This window comes from Arvicola amphibius, chromosome 18 (genome assembly GCF_903992535.2).
Source record: "Arvicola amphibius chromosome 18, mArvAmp1.2, whole genome shotgun sequence".
In the NCBI taxonomy this organism is placed as follows: Eukaryota; Metazoa; Chordata; class Mammalia; order Rodentia; family Cricetidae; genus Arvicola; species Arvicola amphibius.
Window position 1 is genome coordinate 24,805,265 of NC_052064.1, and position 25,750 is coordinate 24,831,014.

General features: G+C 46.0%; 1 protein-coding gene across 3 annotated transcripts in view; it reads left to right on the top strand.

The window, feature by feature from the left end:
- The window catches only part of Myo1b (myosin IB), a 153,349-nt gene that overhangs the window by 70,749 nt on the left and 56,850 nt on the right, over window positions 1–25,750 (top strand). For all 3 annotated transcript variants that reach the window (XM_038315512.1, XM_038315511.1, XM_038315513.1), the window contains exons 4-7: window positions 3,269–3,363; window positions 14,545–14,649; window positions 18,797–18,843; window positions 22,361–22,424. In XM_038315512.1, the coding sequence (XP_038171440.1) occupies window positions 3,269–3,363; window positions 14,545–14,649; window positions 18,797–18,843; window positions 22,361–22,424 (311 nt within the window). The remainder of the gene's footprint in view (window positions 1–3,268; window positions 3,364–14,544; window positions 14,650–18,796; window positions 18,844–22,360; window positions 22,425–25,750) is intronic.

A 25,750-nucleotide genomic window follows, 5' to 3' on the forward strand; every position in this document is an offset into this window, starting at 1 on the left:
TACAGCTATTGGTGGTGCTGGCTTTGTAGGAAGCATTGCAATCACCTAGAGATGGTTTACACTATCCCGGGAGATGTGCAGGGACCATTTGCAAACACAGCATCATTTTATAGAAGGAGGGGGCCTGAGCATCCACCATCTGGGTGGTCAGGGAGAGTCAGGGAGGGGAATGACAGGAGATGCTGGCAGGAGAAAAGTCTTCATAGATACCGAGGGATAATTTTATTTCTGTGTGGGCAGATAGAAAAAAAAAAATAAGTGTTCGGCTTAGGTGTTTTGCCCTGCAGTAAATCCCAGCAGGGTTATTTGGTGTCTCTTCCCCAGCCTTTATGTAGTGCATCTATGGGCCAAGTCTGTCATTCAGGTTTGAAGTCATTTTCCAGTATTTGCAGATCAAGTAGTAATATAGAAATAAAGCTAAATCCAGTCCTGGAACCACCACCAGAGGCCTGTCTGTATTCGGCCATCATCGAAGAGCTGCGTCAGTGTGTGTGGTTGGAGAAACGTCATTTGTAGTCACTGTAGTGTGCTCTGCTGGCGTGCTTGCCAGAGATAATGAACGTGGCATCCCTGAACTGGTGTCTGGGAGTCAGGTGTATAGGAGGGGAGGAGGGTAATAGAAAGTCTGAGCAATGCTTTCTTTTCCTGCATGAGAATGAGTTTCTAGATATTTATTGTTCTTTATGGAGCTCGCTCCCTCCAGGACTGACATTCTCTTATTTGGAGAAAATGCATGCGTGAATTCTTTCATCCATTGCTTGTGTTACCTTTCAGATTCAAAGGTGCGTACGTGACACAAAGTTTAATTGGCTAGAAAGCCTCAACATGCAGGAGCTTATATTGTGGGAGGTGGTAACAACTTGTGTGTGTAGCCAGCTATGACACAGAAAGCTGTTCTGTCATTTATCCGGGGTCCGCTTCTGTGAAAACTTTAATGTATATATACACCTTAATCCTCGAAGCGAAAATAATTGGCCACATGGTCCAATTTGTACACGGACCATTTTGGCCACTACAAGTGACCGTTGGAGGTCATGAAGATGGTGGTTAGATGGTGGCCCAGGAGTCACTTCTGTGTTGTAAGGAGGCCGCTTGCTGGTCTCCAGCTGCCTAGCTATCTTAGACCCGAAATAACCACACAGAAACTGTATTCATCAAATCACTGCTCGGCCCATTAACTCTAGCTTCTTATTGGCTAACTCATATTAATTTAACCTATTTCTATTAATCTGTGCGTCACCACATGGCTGCGGCTTACAGGGTAAAGTTCCAGAGTCTGTCACTGGCAGCTCCATGGCTTCTCTCTGACCCCGCCCTTCTTCCTCCCAGCATTCAGCCTAGCTTTCCCTGCTTACCTAAGTTCTGCCTTGCTGTAGGTTCAAAGCAAGTTTCTTCATTCCTTAGTGGTAACCACAGCACGCAGAGGGGGCTCTCAGATCATGTCTAGCATTTGCTTTGCTTCTCTAATCCTTATCGCCCCATTCTTTGGTGCAGTGGTGAAGGGGACTGTCACTGACTTCTGCCTGAGGAGGCAGATGCTGGAGAAAGAAGGCCGAGGCCACCAAACTCCAGTAGACCAAGAACAAGGCTTAGATTATTCAGAGAAAGTCAGATGGGTCTTGATGGGCGGGGAGAGAGAGGGGGGGAGGGGGGAGGAGTGTCTACTGTTCAAATGCATTACCTGGAGCAGAGGCTGGAAAGGCTGTAGCATGGTGGTTAAGAGCACTTGCTGCTCTTGTAGAAGATCCAGGTTCAGTTCCCAGAACCCACATGGCAGCTTATCTGCAAATCCAGTTCCCGGGGATCTGTTGTCCCCTCTGACATCCACAGGTGTGCGTGTGGTATACACGTACATGCAAGGAAAACACCCATACATGTAAAATAAGTCTGAGTCACCTGGTGTAGCTCTGTGCAGCCGTGATTCCTGGGCTAGCGCCGTCAGAATCCTCCTTTCCGTCCGCCTCTCGTTACTTTTGCTCATTTCTTCAACAGTGTGCTTGGTTTGCTCCCCCCCCCCCCAACCGTGTCCTGACAACCACAGATATGGAGATGCAAGGGTGACCAAGTGACCGCACTGGGCCTGAGCTCTCTCCCCCCCACCGCACCCTACTTTGCCTGCCTCCCACTTTCTTTCTCCATGCTGCCCTGTCAAACTGTGCCCCAGCCAAACGCAGAGACACTAGAATGCCTCTGTCATTTCGCCGTGTAAAAGGTACGCCCTTGCTTGCGCCAGTCTTACGAGATTTAAAATGAGTAAACATACCAGACTGTGGAAAATTCTAGTAAGTGGAACTGCTCATAGCTCCCAGGGCTGACCTTTCCACTCCCATGTATAGCGCTATAGCAGGACCGCTAGCACATCTTTTGTTCTTAATTTGCGCCCTGGGTAGACCCCTTCCAGGTCCTTTTCCTTATGCCTTCCCGCAGTGCAGAACTGCCCTCAACCCTGGTGTCTCTGGCCTTTGCTTATGCCCGGAAGCTCTTTGCCTTGCAAATTCATTCTTTGGAACTAACTTTTCCTCCCTTGACATTTCTCCACCTCCAATGCCTTCCCTCTTGGGGTTCCTGCCTTACTCTGCCCTGCAAGCTTTCTACATTATCACTGGGTTTGAGCTATTATCCCTGATTGCCTCTTCTCTACTTTCAAATGAGAGCCTCGCAGAAGAGGCTGGGGATTATTTTATGTCTCCAGTGTGTTCTTGACACACACTCACCTTCCAGTAAATGACTGGTTAACAAATGAAAAGTAGGAAATTGGTAAAAAGAAAATATTTATCATATTACCCAGATTTTTTTCTTTTTTTTTCAATGACTAAAAAGGGGGGAAATTTACCTTATTAGTACAACTCGAGAAGGGACAGACCAACAGGAGGATTAGCTTGGCTGTCTTGATAGGGAAGTTCTGTCGGTTGTCATAAGGTAGGATGAGAAGCTAGCCAACAGACAGTGGACGAGAGCCGCAACGAACTCCATGGTACCCTGTGGTACCCAATGCAAGATGTTGCATTGTGAAGGTCAGTGCTCTGTATTTAGCTTCATAGTAGTAACAACTATGTGATGTTTGAGTGTTTGTCTAATCTTTGGAAAGAGTTTTCTTTTTTTTATTACATTGAGGCTTTCATAAATTGATAATGGCTTCCTCTTTATATTGGAAATGCTTGAGTAATGCCCAGAACAATAGGCCCTTAAAGAACGCAGAGTTACCTGCTAGTCACACACTAACTACCTGAATGCTGACGCTGTTTCCCCACATTTTTTTTTCTTGCAGCTTTGCTCTGTCAGATGAAGCGTACAGATCCCTCCGTGATCAAGATAAGGACCAATGCATACTCATTACGGGAGAAAGCGGAGCAGGAAAAACAGGTGAGGCCACCCCCAGACTGACCTTTCCCTCGGCGGAAGGCAAATGGCGGCTGAATGACAGTAATAAATAAGGCAGGTGGCCCGCAGGAGCCAGGTGGCCGTAGCTGCTGTGCATGGGTTTGATGCCCACAGTTGGTGTTCTGTGGATAGTGCGTCTCTCACGTGAGGGAATAAGGCACCATCGGGTGCCAGCCAGTACATCCCAGCATTGGATTCTAGTTTCCATTAGTAACGTCTTTGGCTCCAGTCATGGGCTTTGTCTTTCCTTGACTGCGTGGCCTTAGGGAGTTGACCCTTCCCAATGAGATGCCAATTTATTTTGGTTTGTTGCCCTTACAGCCATCCTTTGCCTCCATTAAAAAGCGAGGGAATGTACCAGCAATGCTTGGTTTCTTTCCAGAGTCTCATGGTGCCTAAAGATTTGAGATCATGTGGACGATGTCCCATTTCTGTAGGGACAGACCATGCTTCTTTTCTTGTGCTTACGGCACGGATACCTGGTCCTGAAGGAGGAGATGGATTTTGCTCTGGTTGCTTTGATAAAACAGAAGGGCCAAGGAGGGGGTGGGGGGGAGATTTTCACGCTTCTTTGTAAAATGCTTAGAGACGAGAATCTCATAACTGGCTGTTCCTTTGAGTGTGCGGAAGTGTGGTTTCAAGTGTTTCCATCTTACTTGGGATTTAATGGTTGGATTGAACACTTTTTGGATCCTCCTTGATCAAGGAAAGAAACTCAAAAAAAAAAAAAAAAGAAAAGAAAAGAATAGAAAAGGAAAAGGAAAAAAAGAAGAAAAGAAAGAAAGAAACAAAAGAAACTCTAGCACAGCAGTACAGTCGCCTCACTGAAACCATTTGAGCCAAGCCTTGAAAAGCGTCACCCAGCTTCAAAAGAACCTTTCCCTCTGGATGGACCCCCTCATACCCTTTCCCACAAACCCTGTCATGAATGGCAGATGTGAGGTGCCCTGCCTTTTCCCTTGAGTCCTGAAGATACAGGGCACAAACTCTTTGAGGAGCAGTACGGATTGTGGGTGCTGAATGGGCAGAAATTCAAGGGAAAGGACCAGTGTTCAAGAACCCTCGAGGCACACAAGCAGAGTGTCTTACCGCTGGAAGACCATTATAGGCCATCCCGTGTAAATTCCTCCACGTGGGGCAGCCAGACTCCTTTGTGGTGATGGAGAGATCATCAAACTGTGTTTGTCAAATGCATTCAACCAGGAGGTTTTTCTTTACCTGGAGTTGAATTGAATTCTCTTTCTGCTCATTGATCTTCAGTCCTCTGTAACCTTACCAAATTTTATTCTTTCTTCTTCCCGGGACAACATTTAGTCATTTGAAGCCAGCCAGAATATCTTCTTATATCTAAAAGCGATTTTAAAAAAATTTTTTTTCCATGCGATACGTTTACTATTCATCCAGACTTCTGAGTGCCTACTTGGTTGAAACACTGCCCTAGGGAGCAAGGGTGCATCGCTCAGCAGACATATTACCCTGTTCTTTCTGAAGCCCTAGGGGAAAGTCATAGCACTAGGCCACACACACACACACACACACACACACACACACACTCACACTCGTGTGTGCGTATTTAGAGAAATTACTTAAAAAGAATGAACATAGCGAAGGAAAGAGACCCGGAGCTTCCAAGAGAAGATGGTAGGAGAACTGGGTCTTTCTTTAAAATCCCACACGGTCGAGCTTAGAGTGTTTTAGGAACATCTTAATTTGTAGAGCGGTTTCATAAGAAATGATATACCAAGAAATAAGCAGAGCGCTTTTGGTTTGGTCCTGTTTATTGTGCCAAGGGGATCCTGGGATTCCTCATACAACACACGTATCGACCCCTCCTACTCTTCCTAGCAAGCAGAATCGTTGCGGTTGGCACCGACACTTTTGTGAGCCATGCTTGTTCAAGCTCATGTTTACTTATTTTGAACCAGTCCCTTGGACATTAGGCTAGCCTTGAACAGCGTGCATTGTGGTCAAGGATAGTCCTGAACTCCAGATTTCTCCTGCCTCTGGCTCCCAAGTGGGAGGGGTGCTAGGATTGCAGTGTATACCACCACACCTGGTCTCAAGCTAGTAGCAATGCATAAGGTTACTTCAGATCTACCCGTAGAATCTTGTACCTCGAATCTTGTACCTCGAAACAAAACAAAGTAATGCACAACTTTGCTGCTGTTGTCAGTTTGAGCCTTTTGAGGAACTGGCAGATCCTTGCTTTGCCCTCTCTTAGAGTTACAGTGGATGACTGTCGTAGTAGATATTCTACACCGAGTATTTATTTAGGATGTACATATTCGTATTGTGGGGAAGCTGAGACACAAAATGGTTCAGCAGTTTCCCTAAATATCTTAGTTGCACTTACTGTGATAAAAATATCTAACAAAAGCCCTTAAGGGAGAAAGGGCTTATTTTCTCTGAGAGTTCCAGGCTATACAGTCCATCAAAGCTGGGGAGTCCCAGCAGCTTGAGTGAACTGGTCACATTGTATCTACAGTAGAGAGCCAAACTGAATGAATTCATGTCAGTGTTAAACTCAAGTTCTCCACTCATACAGTGCAGGATCCCTTGCTTTGGGAATGCTGCAACCTTCAGTGGGCAGATCTTCCTACCCCAGTTAACATACGACAGTTTCCCAGAGAATGACGGATATATATATATATATCCTGGCAACCTGCTCTGACAATCTCTTCCCGGTGACTACACTGTATCAGATTAACAAAACTAGCCGCTGCACCAAATGTACACCGGGCTACAGCAGAGCTGGGATTCTGGATGTTGGTAGTATAGCTCTAGAGTTCTGGCTTTCACACGTTATCTTTTCTAATACCTGCCTGTTTGTGTCGTGATGCCTCTTTTTGAACACTGTACTAATACTGCCCCTTTGGTAAGTCCCCTTTGGTAAGTCCCCTTTACCTCGTCTCTGAAGTCTTTCTAAGGGAGGGGTTTTGCTTTGGGTCTCCACATAGTCAGATGATGGGATAAATCAGAGGAGCTAGCCTCTTGTCTACATTACATTTCAGTGATCGACCAAAGTACCAGTTCTCCTGGAAATTGTAGAGTAGTTATTTTAGCTCGTTAGAAGTCCTGTCCCAGAAGCCAGTTGATGGTTTTGCTTCATCTCTTTCTTTATCCCTTCATAGTCTCTCCTAAGGTTGTTTCATATTCTCGCTGATTATGCTCACGTCTTGGGCATTTATACTCCCACCTGGTATTGCTTATTTGATCTCTGAACAAAGATATCTAACTCATTCCTGCCTGACTCATGCACCTGACCATTCCTGATACGTGACAAACTCACCACGCATGGAACAGATTCCATTGCCCTTCTCCTTTGACGGTGTTCAGGGTAAATTAGACCAGCATTGTGGCATAACCTCTTCTAAAGCTACACCTGGGGGTTGTTGTAGCTCCGCCTTCTCCTGTAGCTTACCACTCAGGTCCACATCTAATCCCATCCGTTCTCTCTGGAATCGATTGTTCTTCCCGTTCTTTTTGTTCACATGGAGCCTCTGGTCCGAACCCAGAATTTCCTGTGAGTGCTCTCCATAGCCATTCTAAGAGCCTCTCACCCGCTTCCTGGGTACCCCAATCTCTTTTACAGACCTTGGTTTTGACTGTTCAGATCTGCCTTTTTCACTTTAACAGGACAGGGTCACCTCGGGGGATGATTCCCTCCTTGCTTGTCATTCCTTCTGTCACGTGAAACAAGGTTAGTTCCTGGGAGCAGCCACAGCACCCCATCTCTTCAGGGTGGCCAGTTGGGGATGGTGGTGAACAACACATGCTACGTAAGCGTTGATACGTGTGTTTCCTTCCTTCCTTAGCTTTAGAAGCATAAGGTGTTTTCGTTCTGCATGCTGGCTTCTTTTCGTTGATTGTATTTGGGGGTGAGGTAGGTAGGCCTTCCCTGCAGGCAGGCATCTGTGTTCTCGCTGCATCTTGTGCCTCTCCCTCACCCTGTTACGTCCAGCAGCCCACCTGTTCGCTTCTCAAAGCCTCCCTTCTGTTTTCTCTTGAAAGAGATTCTTTATCCCATCCTCTTCATGACTAATGAATGCTTCGTGTGCTTTTTAAGGCAGTCTGCCTGTATCAGTTTGTTCCTGAGTGAGTCATTGGATGTGGGCTGCGGTCACTTTGATTGGTCCTGGCCAGTCTTCTCCTCCTTTGGAGCATACGTTCCCAGGAGTCAGCAGTCTTCTGTTTAGCCCCAGCAGTGTATAGGGCATCCTTCCCAGAACTCGACTTTGCCACTGCTTTCCGGAACCGGGTCCTATCTCTTGGTAGGATTCTGACTTTTTCTTATTAAGACACAGAGTGGAGGCGGATGGGGCTGCTTCATCTCAGGGGTTGGTATTCGCACTTGCCGAGAGCAGAAAAACAAAGGCTAGAACACTCCATTCCATCAGCGGAACGCCTAGCTGCGTGGCTTGTGGCTTCCTCCTTGGCTGCGTGTGGGTTTCTGATCAGTAGCTGCCACGTGGTTTCGTGGCCTCGATCATCACCTCTAGTCCTTTGTTCCCTGTCTGCTGTCCTGGCTGGATTCCTTCCTCAGGCGCTGGAAAACAGAGGATAGCATTGCAGGACCGTCATGTTTGCTGCAGACACAACACAGTGCCGCTCTAGCCGGAAGCTGGATGGGCTCTCAGACCTTAGTGGTAAAGCGAAGGCCATGCCCACCAACTGTTGCTCACTGATAACTAAGATATAGACTCTGCTTGTTCGTGTTAACGCCAATAGATGAAGCAAAGTATCGTAACTAGGACATTTAGAAAGCTCCTGGCACGAACTGGGAGTGGTCTGTTGGCTGGCTGGCTCTCAGCCGTGCGGATGCTTGGATCATCTTTTAACATTGCCCCAGGTCACGAAGCATCTATCTCTGAGGTGTTGTGCTTTGGCTGACCATTATCACCAACCTCCTGGTGTGGGGAGGTGGTGCTGAGCCTCAGAGCCCCTGGTTTCCCAGCCCCAAGGGACGTCAGTGCCATCTCCTTCCACCCGCTCCCCAGAGAGAGCCCAGTTTTCACTGTTAGCTTCTATCTTTCCCTGTATTTTTTTAAATATTCGTTCGTTCGTTCGTTCGTTCGTTCGTTCATTCATTCATTTATTATGTATACAATATTCTGTCTGTGTGTATGCCTGCAGGCCAGAAGAGGGCACCAGACCCCATTACAGATTGTGAGCCACCATGTGGTTGCTGGGAATTGAACTCAGGACCTTTGGAAGAGCAGGCAATGCTCTTAACCTCTGAGCCATCTCTCCAGCCCTCCCTGTATTTTCTTTATTTTCAAAACTGGCCATACAAAAACTGCTTCCAATTTGGCTGATTATAAGTTGTCCTTGGACTCTAACATGGACTAAAGCCCAGAATTTGTGTGTTTAAAAGTCTCTGCTTCAGCCGGGTGGTGGTGATGCACGCCTTTAATCCCAGCACTTGGGAGGCAGAGGCAGGCGGATCTCTGTGAGTTCGAGGCCAGCCTGGTCTGCAAGAGCTAGTTCCAGGACAGGCTCCAAAGCTACAGAGAAGCCCTGTCTCGAATAGCCAAAAAAAGTCTCTGTTTCACGAAGTTATCTATGAGAAAATGAGATGACAGTAGTCAATGCAGAGATGTAGCATGGCCCTGTGAGGAATCTGGGGAGGGCTTTTCATCTCGGCTCTGAGGGAGGAGAGAAGAAGGCAGACCACTTTTCCAACAGCACGTCATCTCAGTTGCAGGTTTAATACTTTGAGTTCCGTGTGCATGCCGCTGTTTAGCTTTTGTTAGTAGGCACTTGACAGGGAACAGACTTGGCATTTCCAGAGGGCCTGAAATGCACAGTGTCCGTTACATAGAGTATTTTCATTTTGGATCCGTGCTTAGCAGTTTTAGATAGAACTGCTGAGCGGTGTCAGAGGGCTTATTTTATATGAAGTAATTAATTTAACTAGGTCATAAAACCCCCTCGGCAGAGGATGATGTTATTCGTCGTAAACACTGGAGACAGTCTTCTGCCGCTGGGTTGTATAATACGGGCTCTTAGGGAGAGGCGTGAACTCTCTGAGTGCTTTGGGGGTGCCGTTTAATTCATCACCGCTGTGCTAAATAAAAAATTCATCATGCCTTTTAAAAGTGCCCAAATCTTTCGAGACGGTGAACGAATTTGGAGTACACGCCTGTGAATTCAGAGCCTTCGTGGCTTCAGGAGAGCTAGGAGGCAGCACGCGAGGGAACCATCAGATCCGTGTGTCTCCAAGGACACCAGAGTACATCGTGCACCTGAAAACACTATCCTGACACGAGCAAACACCCTGAAGCTACTCAGTTCCTAACTTCACAGTTCCATACGTTTCTAGGAGTTTCTAGGAACTCATCCACCGTCTGCTTGAAGAGTTCTGGAGCCTGCCTTGCTCGTTAAAGACCTTCGGCTCTAAACCCCCACTGGCCTCCCTCCAGTTCACATCTTTGGTAGCTCTGCGAGCTAGCCATGAGGCTCCCTCTTGCTGTGTGTGGCCTGAGCACTGAAGCGTGTTTCAGAGCCCCGGAGACATGTGCCGAAGCAGGGCAGCTAAGCGGGCTCAAGGCCGCAGTGCACCCAGCTCTGTTTTGTTTCTTCCTGGCACATGTATTTTGTAGGCGTCACCAGCGAGTCTGTGGCTCTCTTCAAAGGTAGATTGCATATGATTTATTTCAGTGAAAATGTCACCAGGCAGCGTCCCCTTGTAGTAAGCCTGCATCTCTCTGATTTCCTTCTTTTTTAATAATATATGTTTATATATATATATATATATATATATATATATATATATAAATTGTTTGTCACAGGGATCGAATTCTGACTGCCAGGCTTGGCCGCAGGCACCTCTACCCACTGAGCCATCTCGCTGGCCCCATGACTGTATTTCTTACTGCAAAATTTTGGCCTTTTTCTTTTCATTAATGGACTTCCTCATTGCCTGTCTGATTGATTTGGATTTTTGCTGTAGCTGGGCTGTGAATCCCTGGGGACTGTGAAGCAGGAATCCTTTTAAGTAGCAGAAAAAATTGTTTTATTGGACACAAACATGGCCTCGTTGGTGCAGGCATTCTTACTTTTTGTTTTGTTTTTCGAAACAGGGTTTCTCTGTGTAGCCCTGGCTGCCCTTGGACTCAGAGACCCGCCTCTGTCTTCTGAGTGCTGGGATTAAGGGCATGTGCTACCACCACCACCACCACCCGGCAGGCATTCTTACTCTTAATTCTCAAACACCAGACCCTAGAACAGCTTATGTGTCTCAATCAAGGAGATGGAGAGGTAGATAAATACATCAGAGCGAGTCTGTCTTGTCTGTCTGTCTGTGTATTCATGTAAATGTATGGCCCTTTCTATTTGCAGTCTGATATCCAGGACTTGTCTGTGACATATGTTATTGTATGCATCGATGACCACAACTGTTACAGATGTCTGTTAACTCCTGGACGGATTTACTAGGCTCTCAAGACAAGTTTGCTCATCCTGACAGCTCCCACCCACCCACCCAGTGCTGAGACTAAATCCAAGCAGTGCCACGCAGTGAACATGGAGAGAGAGGTTTTAGTGCCTGGGGAGGTCCCATGCTTTGGTCTCAAAGATCACAAGTGTCTTTGTAGTTCCCCTTCTCCAGCGCCTCCACCATTACAAAATATATTTGTAAAAAAAAATACAAAATATATTTGTATATATTTTGAATAACGTTATTCAAAACCCAATGCCAGGTGCTAAAGAATACAGACAGATCAATTATTTTGAAGTACATATAGTACTTTAAAGTCTCCAGAGTTATAATCTACCATCTATAAGTCCTTTTGGTTCCTTATGGGAATTAATTGTGGCATAGATATTCTGATCTAGAGGTATCTTATTATTTGTCTGTTAGTATGTGTTAAACCTTAAACACCCTACTATGTTTTATGAGAAGTGATTTTGGCCTTGAAGATTATGTTTTGTCTGACTGCCAACAGAGCTGAAGGTTCAAATTTGTGCAAACATAAACGTGAATATGCCAGGGTTAGAAATGATGCATCCGGAACCGATTCTAAGCTGTGTGGTTACACTTGGCCAGGTTTAAGAATCTCTATTTGTAGGCTTAACAGTGATCAAAAAACTCGGTTTTGAACTCTGGAGGATGCTATCCAGTTTTTCCTTATCAGCAGCACTGTGTTTATAGGGGTTATTACGTGAAGATTTGGTTTTTATAAATATATAAAAGATTTGAATGCAGATTCAAATTTATCTGAACTTTAGAACCAGAAGGAAATGAAGCTGAAAGCCTGTGTTAAGCTTGCATGGTCATATGGGTGATCTGTTCCTGGCCTAAAGAGGCGTGGAGACATCCAGGCAAAACATGGCCGTGGAGCGTGTCCTGTGTTTGTTTACTCATTTTTCCAAAGTAGCTGTGTCATGAACTATTTGAGTTAAAGATCAGATATTACGTCAGCGATTAAAAAAAAAATGTAGGTGTTAAAGATGTAGGCGGTATCGCTTTTAGAAAGAATGGCTCCGTTTGAAGAATTATTTGTGTGCGAGGGCATGGCTCTGGCAGTCGGAGGGCAGCTCCATGGACTCCTTATCGTCCACCTTGTGACTTCTTCATGGCTCCAGAGATCCCAACCAAGGCTGTCAGGCATGTGCAGCAAGCACTAGTACCTCCTGAGCCTTCTCCTTGGCTTTTTGGAAAAAAAAAATTCATGTTTAATTCCTGTTTCCAGAAATTAATTATTAAAATGAGCTGTGGAGTGGCATTCCTGAAGGTAGTTAAGAATCTGAGCATAGATAACTTTCTACCAACTTAGAAGTAAGCTGTTAAACCATGAGCCGTATCCTTGAATGATACTCAAAGACTATTAGGATTTCTTAAATAAGTTTTAAAGACAGTAAAAAGTGCCTACACTCCTATTTAAATTAAACCATCTCTAAATGCCAGTGGGTTCTGTAGGCTTATAAGCATTTCAGCAGTCAGGTGATATAAGCCCAGTGGGCATCCTGTGAGATCTGCCCCCAGACCCAATCCTGTTTCTGTTTTGACCACCCAGGAGTGTGCAGGAGGCCACATGGGTTCTAGCACCAAGCTCCACCAGTGGCTTCTCTCTCCCCACCAAGGTGGTCTATCCCAGGTTCATCTGAACCAAAGCAGGATTTCCAGAGGAGCCAGTGGAGCTGAGTCTGAAGTGTGAAGCCTGGCAGAAGAAAGCTCCATGGTTACCAGAATAAACAAAACAGCCGGACCTTTTGTGTTTTCTGACTGTTTGCCTAATAGAACACTTACCCTTTCATCTAAAGCAAGTTTGTTTAGGACTGTTATTTTGCCTATAAATAGATTCCATTTGCTAGTTTTGTAAAGACTGGAAAGACCAGAAACTGGTCTCAAAAAAGGAGGCTATTCTAGTGTGTATGAGTATAATGGTGAGGAGATGGGAATGAGGAAGAAGGGCCAGGCAGTGTGCGAATTGGGCTGCAGATGTGGAATATAGAATAGACATCATTTCTGGAGATCCTGGGCAGAGCCCAAGACCAGCAGCGGAGGATGCAGCATCCAGAAGATCCAGAAGAGGGGGGTTCCCCTTCAGATCGAGGGTAGAGGGAAATGTGGCCACTAGAGACTCAAGAGAAATGGAATATGTAGTTTGGAGACTTTAAATGAAGGCCCTTTCATGTGGTCTTGCAAAGATAAAAAGATTCTCCTTGCACCTTTCTGGTTGCTAAAGGGAGAGTGTAGCAGCGGATCGGGTCACCACTGACTGCTAGAGGAGTTGTAAAGATCCTCTTAGGTTACCCAGAAGAAAACTGGACCGAGCTTTATCGCTAGTTCCTGAGCGAGTACCCAGCCTCTAGCTTTAGTTCTTAAGGCTCGTCCAGTTGGTTTCTTTCCTTACGTCATAAATGCTGGGGTTCCCAAAGGAGTCGTCTTAGGAACTATGTCCATTCTTGGTGTTTTTCACATCCGTGTTAGTTGACACTAGCATGTCGTTCATGAGTCTACGTGTACATGACAGACAGCGCGTGCAAAATGCTGTTGGGCGCGTTCCTCCGTTGTTTCTCCCTGTGGGGAGAGAGGATGGACTCAGACGAGAAATGGTCATGCCAGAGTAGCCTTATTTCGTCCCTGTGCAGTGGCATCTTCATGCATAAGAGAAGGCCTTCTTCCCCCTCCTAGACAGTGGCACTGAATAAGGATTTGAGAAAGTGCCAGATATTAAGATTGGTTCTTCCTCCCTGATTGACCAGACCGTGCTGTTTTGTTGTGATGGCACTTGGTTGAGAATTTCCTAGATGTTGACTGTGGATCCTTGGAACCAGACACGTGGACAGGAAACAGATTTGATGGCTGAGAAACTTGAAGGGAACACAGCGCTGTAGACCCCTTTTGCGGATCCACAGTATCCAGGCGCGTCGGAAAGGCTCTGAGAAGCCCCTCGATGAGGACATTTGCTTTCCTGTCTCCCCCACACCCCCACGGTGCACCTGGGATCACCTTCTCTTTGAGCACATGCTGGTGTCCTTTGGTATGAAGTGGTTCCGTGTGGAAGATTGTTGAGGGAAGGGTCACTGACTGGCAAGGATTAAGCAAATGACACAGCGCTTGTCCCTGCCCCCACGTGAGCTAAGAGTGGTCTGCTCTCTGCGGTGGGTTCCTCAGCAGCCTGACCTTCGTTTACTGGTAAAGCCTACAGCAGTGACTCTGCCCTCGCAGACTGCGAATCCCCCATTTGCTGCTCTCTTTTGGTATTGAAGAGAAATCAGTCTGGCCCAATTGTGAACAAGCCAGTTTGCCTCGGAAACTGTTTTTGAAGAGAAGCTGTTCTTTTAAACTTCGAGACTTTTATAAACTTGGCAAAGGCGCTCAGCTGAGCAAGCTATTTATTTATTTATTTATTTATTTTTGCCTTGCATCATGTACAAAACATAGTTACATGTGTTTGATCACATTGATAATGTATAGTATGATTCTCCTTCAGGGACTTTTGTGGACCGTGTAGCTTAGCCTTCATTTTAACAGTTCAGAGGTAAGCTTCCAGGACAAGCTGTGCCTTAACTGAATCGATGGTACGCCAGCTGAAAAGCCACAGCTGTAGATCCACCCAGAAGTAAAGACCCGTGGAATCGTAGCGAGTCCTCTCTTCCAGTGGGATTCAGAGTTGCTTTGGGATTGAGTAACAACGGGACTATTTCCCTCCACAGAGGCCAGCAAGCTTGTTATGTCCTATGTGGCGGCCGTGTGCGGCAAAGGAGCCGAAGTGAATGAGGTCAAGGAGCAGCTTCTGCAGTCCAACCCTGTCCTGGAAGGTAAGGGTTGCGCGAGTGTGTGCGTGTTGCCACCCAAAAGGGTTGCACGCGAGTATGTGCATGTTGCCACCCAAAAGGGTTGCGCGCGAGTGTGTGCATGTTGTGACTCAAAAGGGTTGCGCGAGTGTGTGCATGTTGCGACTCAAACAGCCAACTGTGTTCAGGATACTTCAGCTGCCTGGTGAAGCCAGAAAGGGAAGAGGACACAGTCCTGGCCACGCTCTGGAGGAAATACGCCCCACCCTAGCGATGCTTGACGTTACGTACTTAACAGAAGGAATAGGCAACCCATGGAAAAGGAGCTTTCTCGCATAGAAATCCTTCTTGCCACTCCATCTTCATTTAACGCCCTTTGATTTGCTTTTCAGAATTCGGCTGGTACTCATAGTTGATGGTGCAGTGATACTTTGTCATTCATCATAATGCCTTTGGCCGGTTATTTTTGTTTTCCAGGGAAAGCCAAGGGCTGCAGAAAGCCCAAACCTGGCTGTAGATGCATCTCCCAAGCTCTGTTCTTAGCTATCTTAGCTCATACTTCTGGAGGCTAGAAGACCAAGATCAAAACCCTGCTAAGTAGGTTTCATTTGGAGGCCCTCTCTTGTCTCAGGGACAACTGCCACCTCGATGCCCATGTGAACTCTTCTGTCTGTTGGGAGCAGAAGTGAGTTCCTTGCTGTCTCCTCTCCATACTCCATGCGCTACACTCAGGACTCCACCTTAAATATTTCCCGAAGCTTTACCACCGCTCAGAGCTGTCCCATTGAGGGTTAGAGCTTTAATATGTGGATGGGAGAAAGGGCCAAAAACACTGGCCCATCAGTCAGCTCTGGGCCACTGGATTGGAGCATTACATCTACCTTTGGTATGAACCATCCTTATAGTAAAAATGGAATTAGAGTCTGCAAGATGGCTCTATAGCAAGAGCACTGACTGCTCTTGCAGAGGATCTGGGTTTGGTTCCCGGTACTTCCATGGTAACTCACAACTAACTGTCTGGAACTCTTAGTTCCAGGGAATCTGACACTTCCTTCTGGTTTTTTGCAGATATTAGGTATACATTTGGTAGATATATACATACATACACATATATACATACAAACATAAATATACCATATGTGTATACATACACACATGTATTATACATACACATATAAATATACCCATATGTGTGTATATATGTATGTATACACACACACACCCATTGTGCCTAGGCACTGTTGTGCTGAGCTTGTCTTTGCTATGAGCACAAAGCCTGCCTTGTGCTTTTATGACCTCTCCTTGGCAGGTGCCAGTTGCACCTTGTACCTGTTATGGTTGAAAATGTCTCCAAACATTGGCACCTGTCTCCCCCACGAAGTCAAAAGCGCCCTTTTAGAATCCGGGCTAGAGGAACAGTTTGGTTCAACTCTTTGCTCAGAGCCCAGAAGGACAAGATTGGTGGACGAACGTGGAGCTGTCTGAGGTTTGGTAGGGCTGGCAGCTCTTGGCATGGAGGGTCAGAAACCCTCCCTGTTGACTTTTCTGCTCTGGTTCAGCCCCTTCTTTCCTCCTGGAGATGGTCTTGAACCGTGAGCATTCACTCTGAAACTCATGCTTCAGAGGAGACGCTTTCTTGCTTCCTGCCCCTGCAAGAGCTGTATTTCTGACACGCTTATTTTAGGAATGCCGTGGTGGAAAGGGGCGGTGTCGTGGAATGCTGCCTCTTGCATCTTTTCCTAGAGCCGTTTTATGTGGTGGTATTTGCAGCTAGGCTGCAGCGCAGGACGTGGAAGAAATGTCCACCGTGGGTGTGTATTATCTTTTCTGGGAACGCTTCGCTGCTGCTGTAAATGAATGTTTCGAACAAGGAACTTACACACACACACACACACACACAGCAACTATGGAATGTGTCTCGGGTGTTCTAGAACGGAGCGCTTGTTTCTGATTACGAGGCTCCCAGTAAAAGACTCGAATGTTTAGGGTTGTGTTTGGTAATGTGCAACTCAGGCTTCTCTGATGAGAAGATGGTTTATGGCTTGCGGATGGGACTCTGGGCGCATTCTCTTGAGCGATCCTTCGCTTACCCCTGACCTGCAAGCCACAGCACATTGGCCTTTATGGGTCGGCATCTTGAGCTGGGCTTTGGACATGGCCTAAGTAGTTAACTCAGCAAGCCTACATGATACCAAAGACTAGCCCACCAAAGCGTGGGGAATGTCATGGTTTAATGGGGGCCACGTCAAATGTCCACTGTCATCAAGGTTTCCTTCAGGGAAGCCTTTGGTTGGCAGTGGATATGTAAAGAGAATCTGATCCCGCCCCCTCCACCCCCACCCCAGCATGCTTCCTTCTGTGAGTGTTGGCAGGGTTTCTCCTATCGGGGGTTCTAGGTGTCTGTCATCCTGTCTTCCTCCGAAGGGAGAGATTGGTGTCAGGAACTTATCAAACCATACTTGGCCCAAGCTTCTCAACATAAGGAACCTTCTCTGTTGACTTTGTCAATCTTGTCTTCACTCGTCTTGAGCCGACTATATGGTGTTTGAAACAGGGTCTGGCTGGCCTGGGATTTCCTATGTAGAACAGGCTGGCCTTCAGTTTACAGAGATCTCCCTCCGAGTATTGGGATTAAATGTTCCCACTACCACACCCCAGCCATTAATGTGTTTTTAAGCAAAAAGCACAAAACGGGGTGGGTGAAGGCACTTGCCCCTAAGCCTCATGTCCTGACTTCAATTCCCAGCATTCATTTGGTAGAAGGAGAGAATCAACTCCTTTTAAGTTGGTCTTTGACCTCCACATGCCATTCATAATAAACAAACAGACAAATAAATGTTTTTTAAAGACACAAAACAGTGGGCTCAACATTAGCTGCTGACTGTCATTGTGCTCCCTAAGAATGCCCCCTCTCTCCAGGGTGCTGCTTTCAGGACGAGGCCCCCCTCCGAAGTTTTTGTGTTCTGTTAACCTTAATCCTCTCCTCCACTTAACAAAGTCATGGAGGCTTCCAGAATTGCAATATCTAGCCTCTTATTCAAGAGGGTGGTTTCATTTAGCCATGTCCTCGTGAATACTTCCTTGCTAGTTTCAAAGGTGGTTCCCAGATCCCTGAAACAGCTTTGGGGCAGGGTTGGATGGGAATGTAGAATTCTGTGTCTCTTCCGGGATGTACTGGCCCAAGTGCCCCTTGCTCAGGACCCTTTTGTGGCTGGGTTCACCTCCGGGTTTGAGGCGCACCGCTGCCTGCAGAACACCCACAGGGACGCACATGGGACTTGTATCTGCGCCCCTCTGTTCCCCGTTTTCATCGTCCCAGTCTGGTTTGTCAGCCAGTATCTGTGCAGGGGCTTGGTGGAGCAGTCCGTTTGCCCCATAACTATGCTGTCTCCTGCGTTAGACCCGTGACACGGTTGACCGTCTGTGCCCAGGCAGACTCACCCTGGAGTGCTCCCTCTCCTTTCCAAGGGAGTCCCAGGGCAGATGTCGCCTCGAAGCAGCTAAGACCCACATAGGCTTGGGCTGTGCTTTGTGGGTCACGTTTGTTTCCTTTATTTTCTAGATTTCATGGAGGTCTGCCTGTTGGGCATAACCTAATAAATTATGTATTGTTTGTGTCTTATTTTAAATGACTCAGTTTCGACTCTCGGGATTGCTCTTGCTGTATTGGACTTACGTAATCACGTTTATATAAGTAGCTTTGTTTCAAAGTTAGAGAGTTTAAGTTTCGCCTGCCTCTTGTGATCTATAAACCTCGCCCACTTCCATCAAGCCTACAATAATAGAAGATTTCTGAAATAACCTTACCGACAGTTTTGGTGGAGGAGTAGAAACCTTACCTGTCTCCCACTCGTTAGCAGCCTATCTACAGGAGTTAAAAGATGTTGAATTAGGCAAGATCGCATTTAGAGTAACGCTTGAAACAGTCCCGAGATTCAAGGCTGTCACGTGTTCCATGTGTGTTTCTAATAACTGACGGAAGTTTTAACGACTCACTAAAATGTCTGCTGGATACGTGTGTTTGGTAACTGTGGGCAGAAGTGCCGTCACTGTGAGCTGTATTTGCCAGGATTATTCCTGTCCAGTACTACGGCTGCTTTATGTTTCTGCTCGGAATTATTATTATTTTTTTCTATCAGCTTTCCTGATGCATCTGTTTCTTTCTCACCAGCCTTTGGAAATGCCAAGACTGTGAGGAACGACAACTCGTCCCGATTTGTAAGTATTTGTAGAAGCTTAAGTGCTAACACTAATGTTTAATCCATGTGGGTTTAAACAGGCAGATGTTTAATATTCAATACGCACATTTTTAAGGTCAGAAGAGGGCCACCACCAGTTAAGACCCACTGGAAGTCCAATGGGAGCTCTTTGTGTTGTTTGCTTTTTTATGTTGCTTTCTGAGATTCTTTCTGTTTTTCTTGGCATGGCAAGGTATTTTTTATCATGTTTTCTTCTCATCTTCAATCATAAAATTCTGTGAGTTTAAATAAGACTATTTAGAATCATTTCTTCCTCATCTGGAGCTTGGCATTTAGAAGTCATAATTAAGAATCAGAAACTCAGCCGGGCATTGGTGGCGCATGCCGTTAATCCCAGCACTCGGGAGGCAGGGTTAGGCAGGTCTCCGTGTGTTTGAGGCTAGCCTGGTCTACAGAGTGAGTTTCAGGACAGCCAGGGCTGTTGCACAGAGAAACCCTGTCTTGGGAAAGCCAACCAGCCAAATAACCAACCAAACAAACAGAAAGAACCAGAAATTCAGGAAAAAAAAGTTAGCTCAAGTGAGGGTCGTTTGTATATATGTTGTTCTCGGCCCCTATTGGTGGCCTCAGAAAGGACAGGATGTGTTTGAAAACGCCCTGGAGGTAAGTGCGAGGGTCTGGGAGATCTGGATACTGAGAACCGAAGCTAACTAATGTCTTGTCATGATTGAGCCTGAAACACCGCTTCTAGTCGAGGCTGGCCCTCGCTGCTCTTCCAGCCTTCTACCCTGTAGCTGTCCAGCTCTTGCCTGCCTGCTGGCGCACTTGGTTCTCGAGCTCCCCTGGGCCTCTGTTCTTCACCAAGACACGGACACTGCCTTGGGAGCAAATGTGTTGAGCATCACAGTGGTGTGTCTGTTCTTTGCAGTGCAGGGGGCTTTGTGAATGCCAAGCCATGCACTCTGGTACCCCTCTTTTCCACCCTGTCCCTCCCTTTCTCTTGTCTCTGTTCCTTTTGGCTACAGGACCTTGTTAAGTTACTCAGGTTGGTCTCGAACTCATTTAGTAGCTCAGGTAAGCGTTGAGCTCTGGTTTTTACCAAAGCCTTCTGTTTTGTTTGTTTGGTTGGTTGGTTGGTTCGTTGGTTTTTCGAGACAGGGTTTCTCTGTATCTTTGGAGCCTGTCCTGGAACTAGCTCTTGTAGACCAGGCTGGTCTCAAACTCACAGAGATCCGCCTGCCTCTGCCTCCTGATTGCTGGGATTAAAGGCATGCGCCACCACCGCCTGGCCCAAAGCCTTCTGAGTAGGTGGGATTAAACATCTGTACCACTTGGCCTGGCTCCATGATGGTATTTTGAGATTGTTTTGTTTTTTTCTTCTGTTGTTTAGCCAAAAAAAAGAAAAGGAAAAAGATCATTCATTTTCTGAGTCATCTTCTCCCCTCATTGCCTGTACCAGTAGGATCAGTTATGGTAATCTTTGATGCCTCTCTACTAGGGGTTCTCCCTTGCTCCCATCTTAGATTCCTGCTGGCCTTCTCCATGGACAGGTTGTCCAGAGCTTAAAGAAAGAAATGGCCTCAGATGGAGGTAGCTTAGGAAGTAGAAGGCTAAATAAATAAGATCCCAAACCCAAAGCTGTGAATTTTTCCATCGGATTAGCTCGTTACAGTCTCATAACCAGTTTGATGCAGGCCTTTTCTTGTGTGGTAACACGGATAATCTCATTGCAGAAATAGAGTTTGAAGTGAAGTAATTACAATGATCAGGCTTCGTTATGTGATAGAAATTTAGTTTTGTTTGCCAATTGTGTGCACATGCACTTTTAAACATATTTACAAATGTGTGTGGCCATAGCTATGCAAAGACAGGAAACTGAATTGCTTAAAAGGTCAGGTGTTTTTTAATTTTTTTTTTTATTACAGTGGTATTTGAGATCCTGCAAATGGCTTGGCGGGGCTGTTTAGCTTATTAAATAGCTTCAGAGAAATCCTCTTATAACTTGGGCATTAGGATATGGGATTAACACTTGATTATAGGCTAGATCATTTCATGCCCGGCTTCTAGTAATTCCTCTGTTTGTGGCTTATGACTTGATTAATAAAACGCGTGGTGTCGTTTTATAAGTGGATTCTGTGCTATCTCGTGTAATTGTGATGTTGCTCGACAGAACCCTTGGCTGTGTTGGTTAATCGAGAATTAATTTGTTGGTCGCTTTATTGAGAAATCCTACAGAGTTTGCTATGCTGTAGTTAAGACATACTGGCCATAGCTGACACTTGTAACCGTGTGTTCAAGGACATCCCTCACAGTGTGTCCCGTATGCCCCAGTATTTCTAGTTTGGCATATGGAACTTTTTTTTTTTTTTAAGAATGAGACAGTATTTTAGGGCTTTGTTGATTAGTGTTCTTCCTTAAGCAGCGAATAAGCATCTACCATGTGTAGACTGATAACTAGGCACTGGGGGGCAGAGGGCGGCGCCTGTACTTTTGCTTTTGCCCAATCTCTAATTTGGTAAGATTTTTTTTTTGAGACAGGGTTTCTCTGTGTCACAGTCCTGGCTGTCCTGGAACTCCCTTTGTAGACCAGGCTGGCCTCGAACTCACTTGTAATAATTACTTTTTTGTCGTCTGTTCAAATACCTTAAAAAGCCAGCCTAGGAAGGATTTATTTTGGCTTACAGTTTGAGGAGAAGCATCCGTCATGGGTGCCGGGGCAGGTCCTGACACTAGGCTGTCCATCTGGTGGTCCCCAGGTCCAGTTGGCTCCACAACCTCCCCAAGCAGCCCCACCAGCTGGGACCACAAAGCAGATGCCACGGCTATTCTGCTGTTCCTGGTAACTCTTCGTCAAGGCAATTGGAGGCTGCTTCTAAAATTTACGAGATCTAACTCCATGTGTCTTATGATACTGCCCGTTGAGTGTAATGTGACCCTGGGCTCTATTTTGCTGTATAATCTACATCAAACGCCTCTCAGTGGGATAAGTAGTCTTTCGCTCTGAGCTTGTGGCCCGCATCATGGTGTTCTGATTTGACCAGTTGGAAACCTGAAGGATTGTGTTTCACCCGCTGCCTAATACGGAGTTTGTAACAGTGACTTAAAACACACTCTGCCTATACAATGAAATAACTTACCTTTCCAATCAGTTTATCTGCCAAGACTAGTGCCCTGGTTTTTAGTCTTGATCTGAGACTGTATCCCCTTCAGGAAGTTTGAAAACTATCTGAAATGGAAAGGACTCCTCCCCCCCCCCCCCCCCGCTCTGTGTGTGTGTGTGTGTGTGTGTGTGTGTGTGTGTGTCTGCGTCCGTGCATATGTGCAAAGATCTGTTTTTAAATTAGCTACAGGCTAGATGGGCTCTAGGTAGTGGCTTTGCAGTGTGAATTATTCATGGAGGCTTGTTTTTGCCTTATGGGTAAATGAACTGCCTTTCTTAATTACATCGATACAGAGGACTGAAAATGAGTTGGGGTGCTCTTGTCTAAAACACGCAGGCTGTTTTGAGATGCACTTACGGAGTCTCTCTTTGACAGGGCAAATATATGGATATTGAATTTGACTTTAAAGGTGACCCGCTGGGAGGAGTGATAAGCAACTGTAAGTATTTTACTTGGCTCTTTATCAACCGGTTGAGAATGATAAAAACAGGTGTTTGTAAGCGGTAGACTAGTCTAAATACTTCGATTGGAGAAACGGGAAGAAGAGCATTTGCTTTAATAAGAATTGTTAACCATGGCATTCAGATTGCTTTACAATATAATATAAAACATATATATGTGTGTGTATATATATATTTATGCATATATATGCATATATATACACATACATGCACACACTATGTATGCGCACACACACACACACACATATATATATATATACACACACACACGTACACACACATGTATTTGGTTTGATTTTTTGATTTCTTTGAGAGAGAATTGTACTGCGTCATCCAAACAGGCCTCAAAAACCTGTGTATCCTTATACCTGGCTAAGCGTTAACAATTCACTATTGTTACCTTTGGTAAACTGTTTAGAAATCTGCTGAAGTATTTGTACTTTATTCCTCACAGGCCTTTAAGCCAGTCTAGCAAAATATATTCTGCGATTAAACATAAAATCGAGGGAATTATTAATTAAATTTGTGGTGCTAAGATAGAGCCCAGGGCCTCATACACACTGGGCAAGCGCACTGAACTTTACCTTAGCCCTAAAATAGAAATAATGGATTTAAATTAGTAGCTTTTTAAAGGAAGCTTTTCTCCTGTACCATGAGTAGCCCTTTATCGCGAATGTTATTTTGAGAAACGTGATCTCTTTTTTTAGGCTGTCTAGATAATGGAACTGTAATCTAGCTGTTGGTAAATCATGGACTCATTAGCCTCCTTCTCAGTGTGGAGTGAGGAATACAGGACTGAGTCCAGGCTACACGTCGCTCCGGGTCCAGGACTTGTGGACTAGCCGTGAGTCACACCAGCGTGGCTGGCTTTGTGTGCCTTCTTGGCCTTCGAGCCAGGGAGCCCGGCACTCCCCTGATGTTTCTTTCTCCTTTGATTTCAAGTTTCATTTGTTTGGAAATTAATTATAATGCAGGGGTTTAATGTGACCCCGGCCGTTATCTTGCTATCCTCTCGAATGTTCTGGGTTTTAGGGTCACGTGACTAGACCAATGCCTTATAGAGATTGGTCGAGTGAAAATAAGTAGTCTACGCTAGACACGGAAATGACAGAGCTATCTAAAGTGTCCAGAGCACCATCATTGGCTTGTTAGAGTAACGGCGTCTCTATACATGGGAGTGTGGATGCTGGGAGAGCCCGGAAGAGGGCGTCGGCTCTCCTGCAGCTTTGTAATCCTCACACGGGTGCCGGGAGACTATCTCATGTCCTCCAGAAGAGCGTTCTTAGCCACCAAGCTGCCTGTTGTCCCTTTGTCACCAGCGACCCTCTTTAAGCGATCTAAGATCTAAAGTGGAGAGGAACTGGTCCAGCAGAAGAGGAGATGGGTAGCCAAGAACCCTGGAGCTGCCAGGGAGTGGTGTGTGTGTGAGCTCCCTGATGCTGTGCAGACGTTGGTGTTAGGAGTGATCTGCGCATCCCGTGTAGCGGAACTCGTGGCGTGTGCTGGGGGGTGGGGCGCGAGGGATGAGAATGGGAACATACACGTATGTATACTTACGGATGTTCGCGACTGTGTGGAGGTCAGAGGTCAATGCCAGTGTCTTCCTCATTCACTGTCCACCCTGTATTTTGAGATGAGATTTCTCACTGAACCTGGAGCTCCTACATCTGGCTCGACCACTGGCTAGCACATCCCAGAATTTTTCGTTTCTCTCTCTCCCTGTTGTTGGGAGGCTGCTTGTTTGTCCCGGCTGCCCAGAACCAAAATAGTCACACAGAAACTATATTATTTAAATCACTGCTTGGCCCATTAGCTTTAACTTATTTGCTAACTCTTAACCCATCTCCATTAATCTGTGCATCACCATGAGGTCTTGGCCTATCAGCAAAGTTTCAGTGCGTCTCCCGTGGCCACTCCATGGCTTCCCTCTGACTCCACCTTCTTCCTCCCAGCATTCAGTTTAGTTCCCCCCCCCCCCCAGCTCTGTTCTACCCTGTCAACAGACCAAGGCAGTTACTTTATTAACCAATGGTATTCACAGCATACAGAGGGGAGTCCCACATCATCTCCCCAGTGATATTACAGCCACATGCCATAGAGCTCAGCGTTTTGCATGAGTCCTAGGGCTCTAGGGATCTAGGGTGGCAAGCACTTTACCAACTGAGCCATCCCCCCCGCCCCCCCAGTAGCTGAACAAGTCGCTGAACTTTCAAACAAAATCCTCATCTTCGTTCACAGATAGGACTAGCATTTCCTCATCTTTCAAATAACGGGAGTGAGTGGATGGACTCTGGTTCTTCCGCTTCCTGCATTTTGTGGCACTTAAGTGACTTGACTTTTCCTTTTGGTCTGCCTCGCTATATACTTTGGTGTGCTGCGCGTGGCAACGGCGCTGTGTGTTTGTAGGAATGTGGTGTTGTGAGGGAAGTAGCTTGAAGGGAAAGTTCTAATGTGAGAAGACATTGGGTAGGATGCTTCCATTTCGATTACATGATTTCATAGGCTAACGACGGCAGCGGGAGTATTCATGCAGCGTGCATCTCCTCCAGCCGGAAGCAGATGATGGCCCCTGCCAGGCTGCCGAGGCAGACCCTCTTGCAGGGTCTAGCAGCCGATGAGACCTGTCTCGGGAAGGGGGTGGCTCAAGTTTAAGGCCACCATTTTCAGAAGCAGTTCATTTTAATTCGGCAAACTATTCATAAATCCTTAGTGCTTTCTTTTTATGAGGCGAATTAACGCTGGTTATTCTATCACTGATGCCAGTTACTACAGTAGCTGGGCACCACACCGATGGCGGCATGAGGCTTGCCCCTTCATTACGGACCTTGCAGCTGAACATTCTGGAATGATTTTAATCAATAGTGTTCTTGAGGATTCCGTGAAGATAATTAGGAGTTAGTTACTTCACTATAAGCATAACAAAATAACTTTGGATTATAATTTTAAGTTCAAGTTCTACACACAAGTCTCTTCCCGACGTAAGAATCAGAAGATTCTTACAGTATCCATGGAAAATAAATACCAAACACTTTGTGTCCGTTAAGACTAATATGTCTGTGTGAATGAGTTTCATATGGTCTTGGTTACAGTTTGTTCCCACAAAAAAAAAAAAATTACATTGAAACTCGTAAGCGGGAACACCCTGGTGTTTAAGAATATCCCTTGCTTTAGAGAGGGAAAGCTCACATTAGTGGTGGGACAGGAAATTTCACCCCATATAGGCAGGGCTGACTCATGCAGGCCATGGGAGCTGCCAGGCTGGCTTCAGGGCGTGTAAAGCAATGGGTGAATCCCCTGGGTTCTG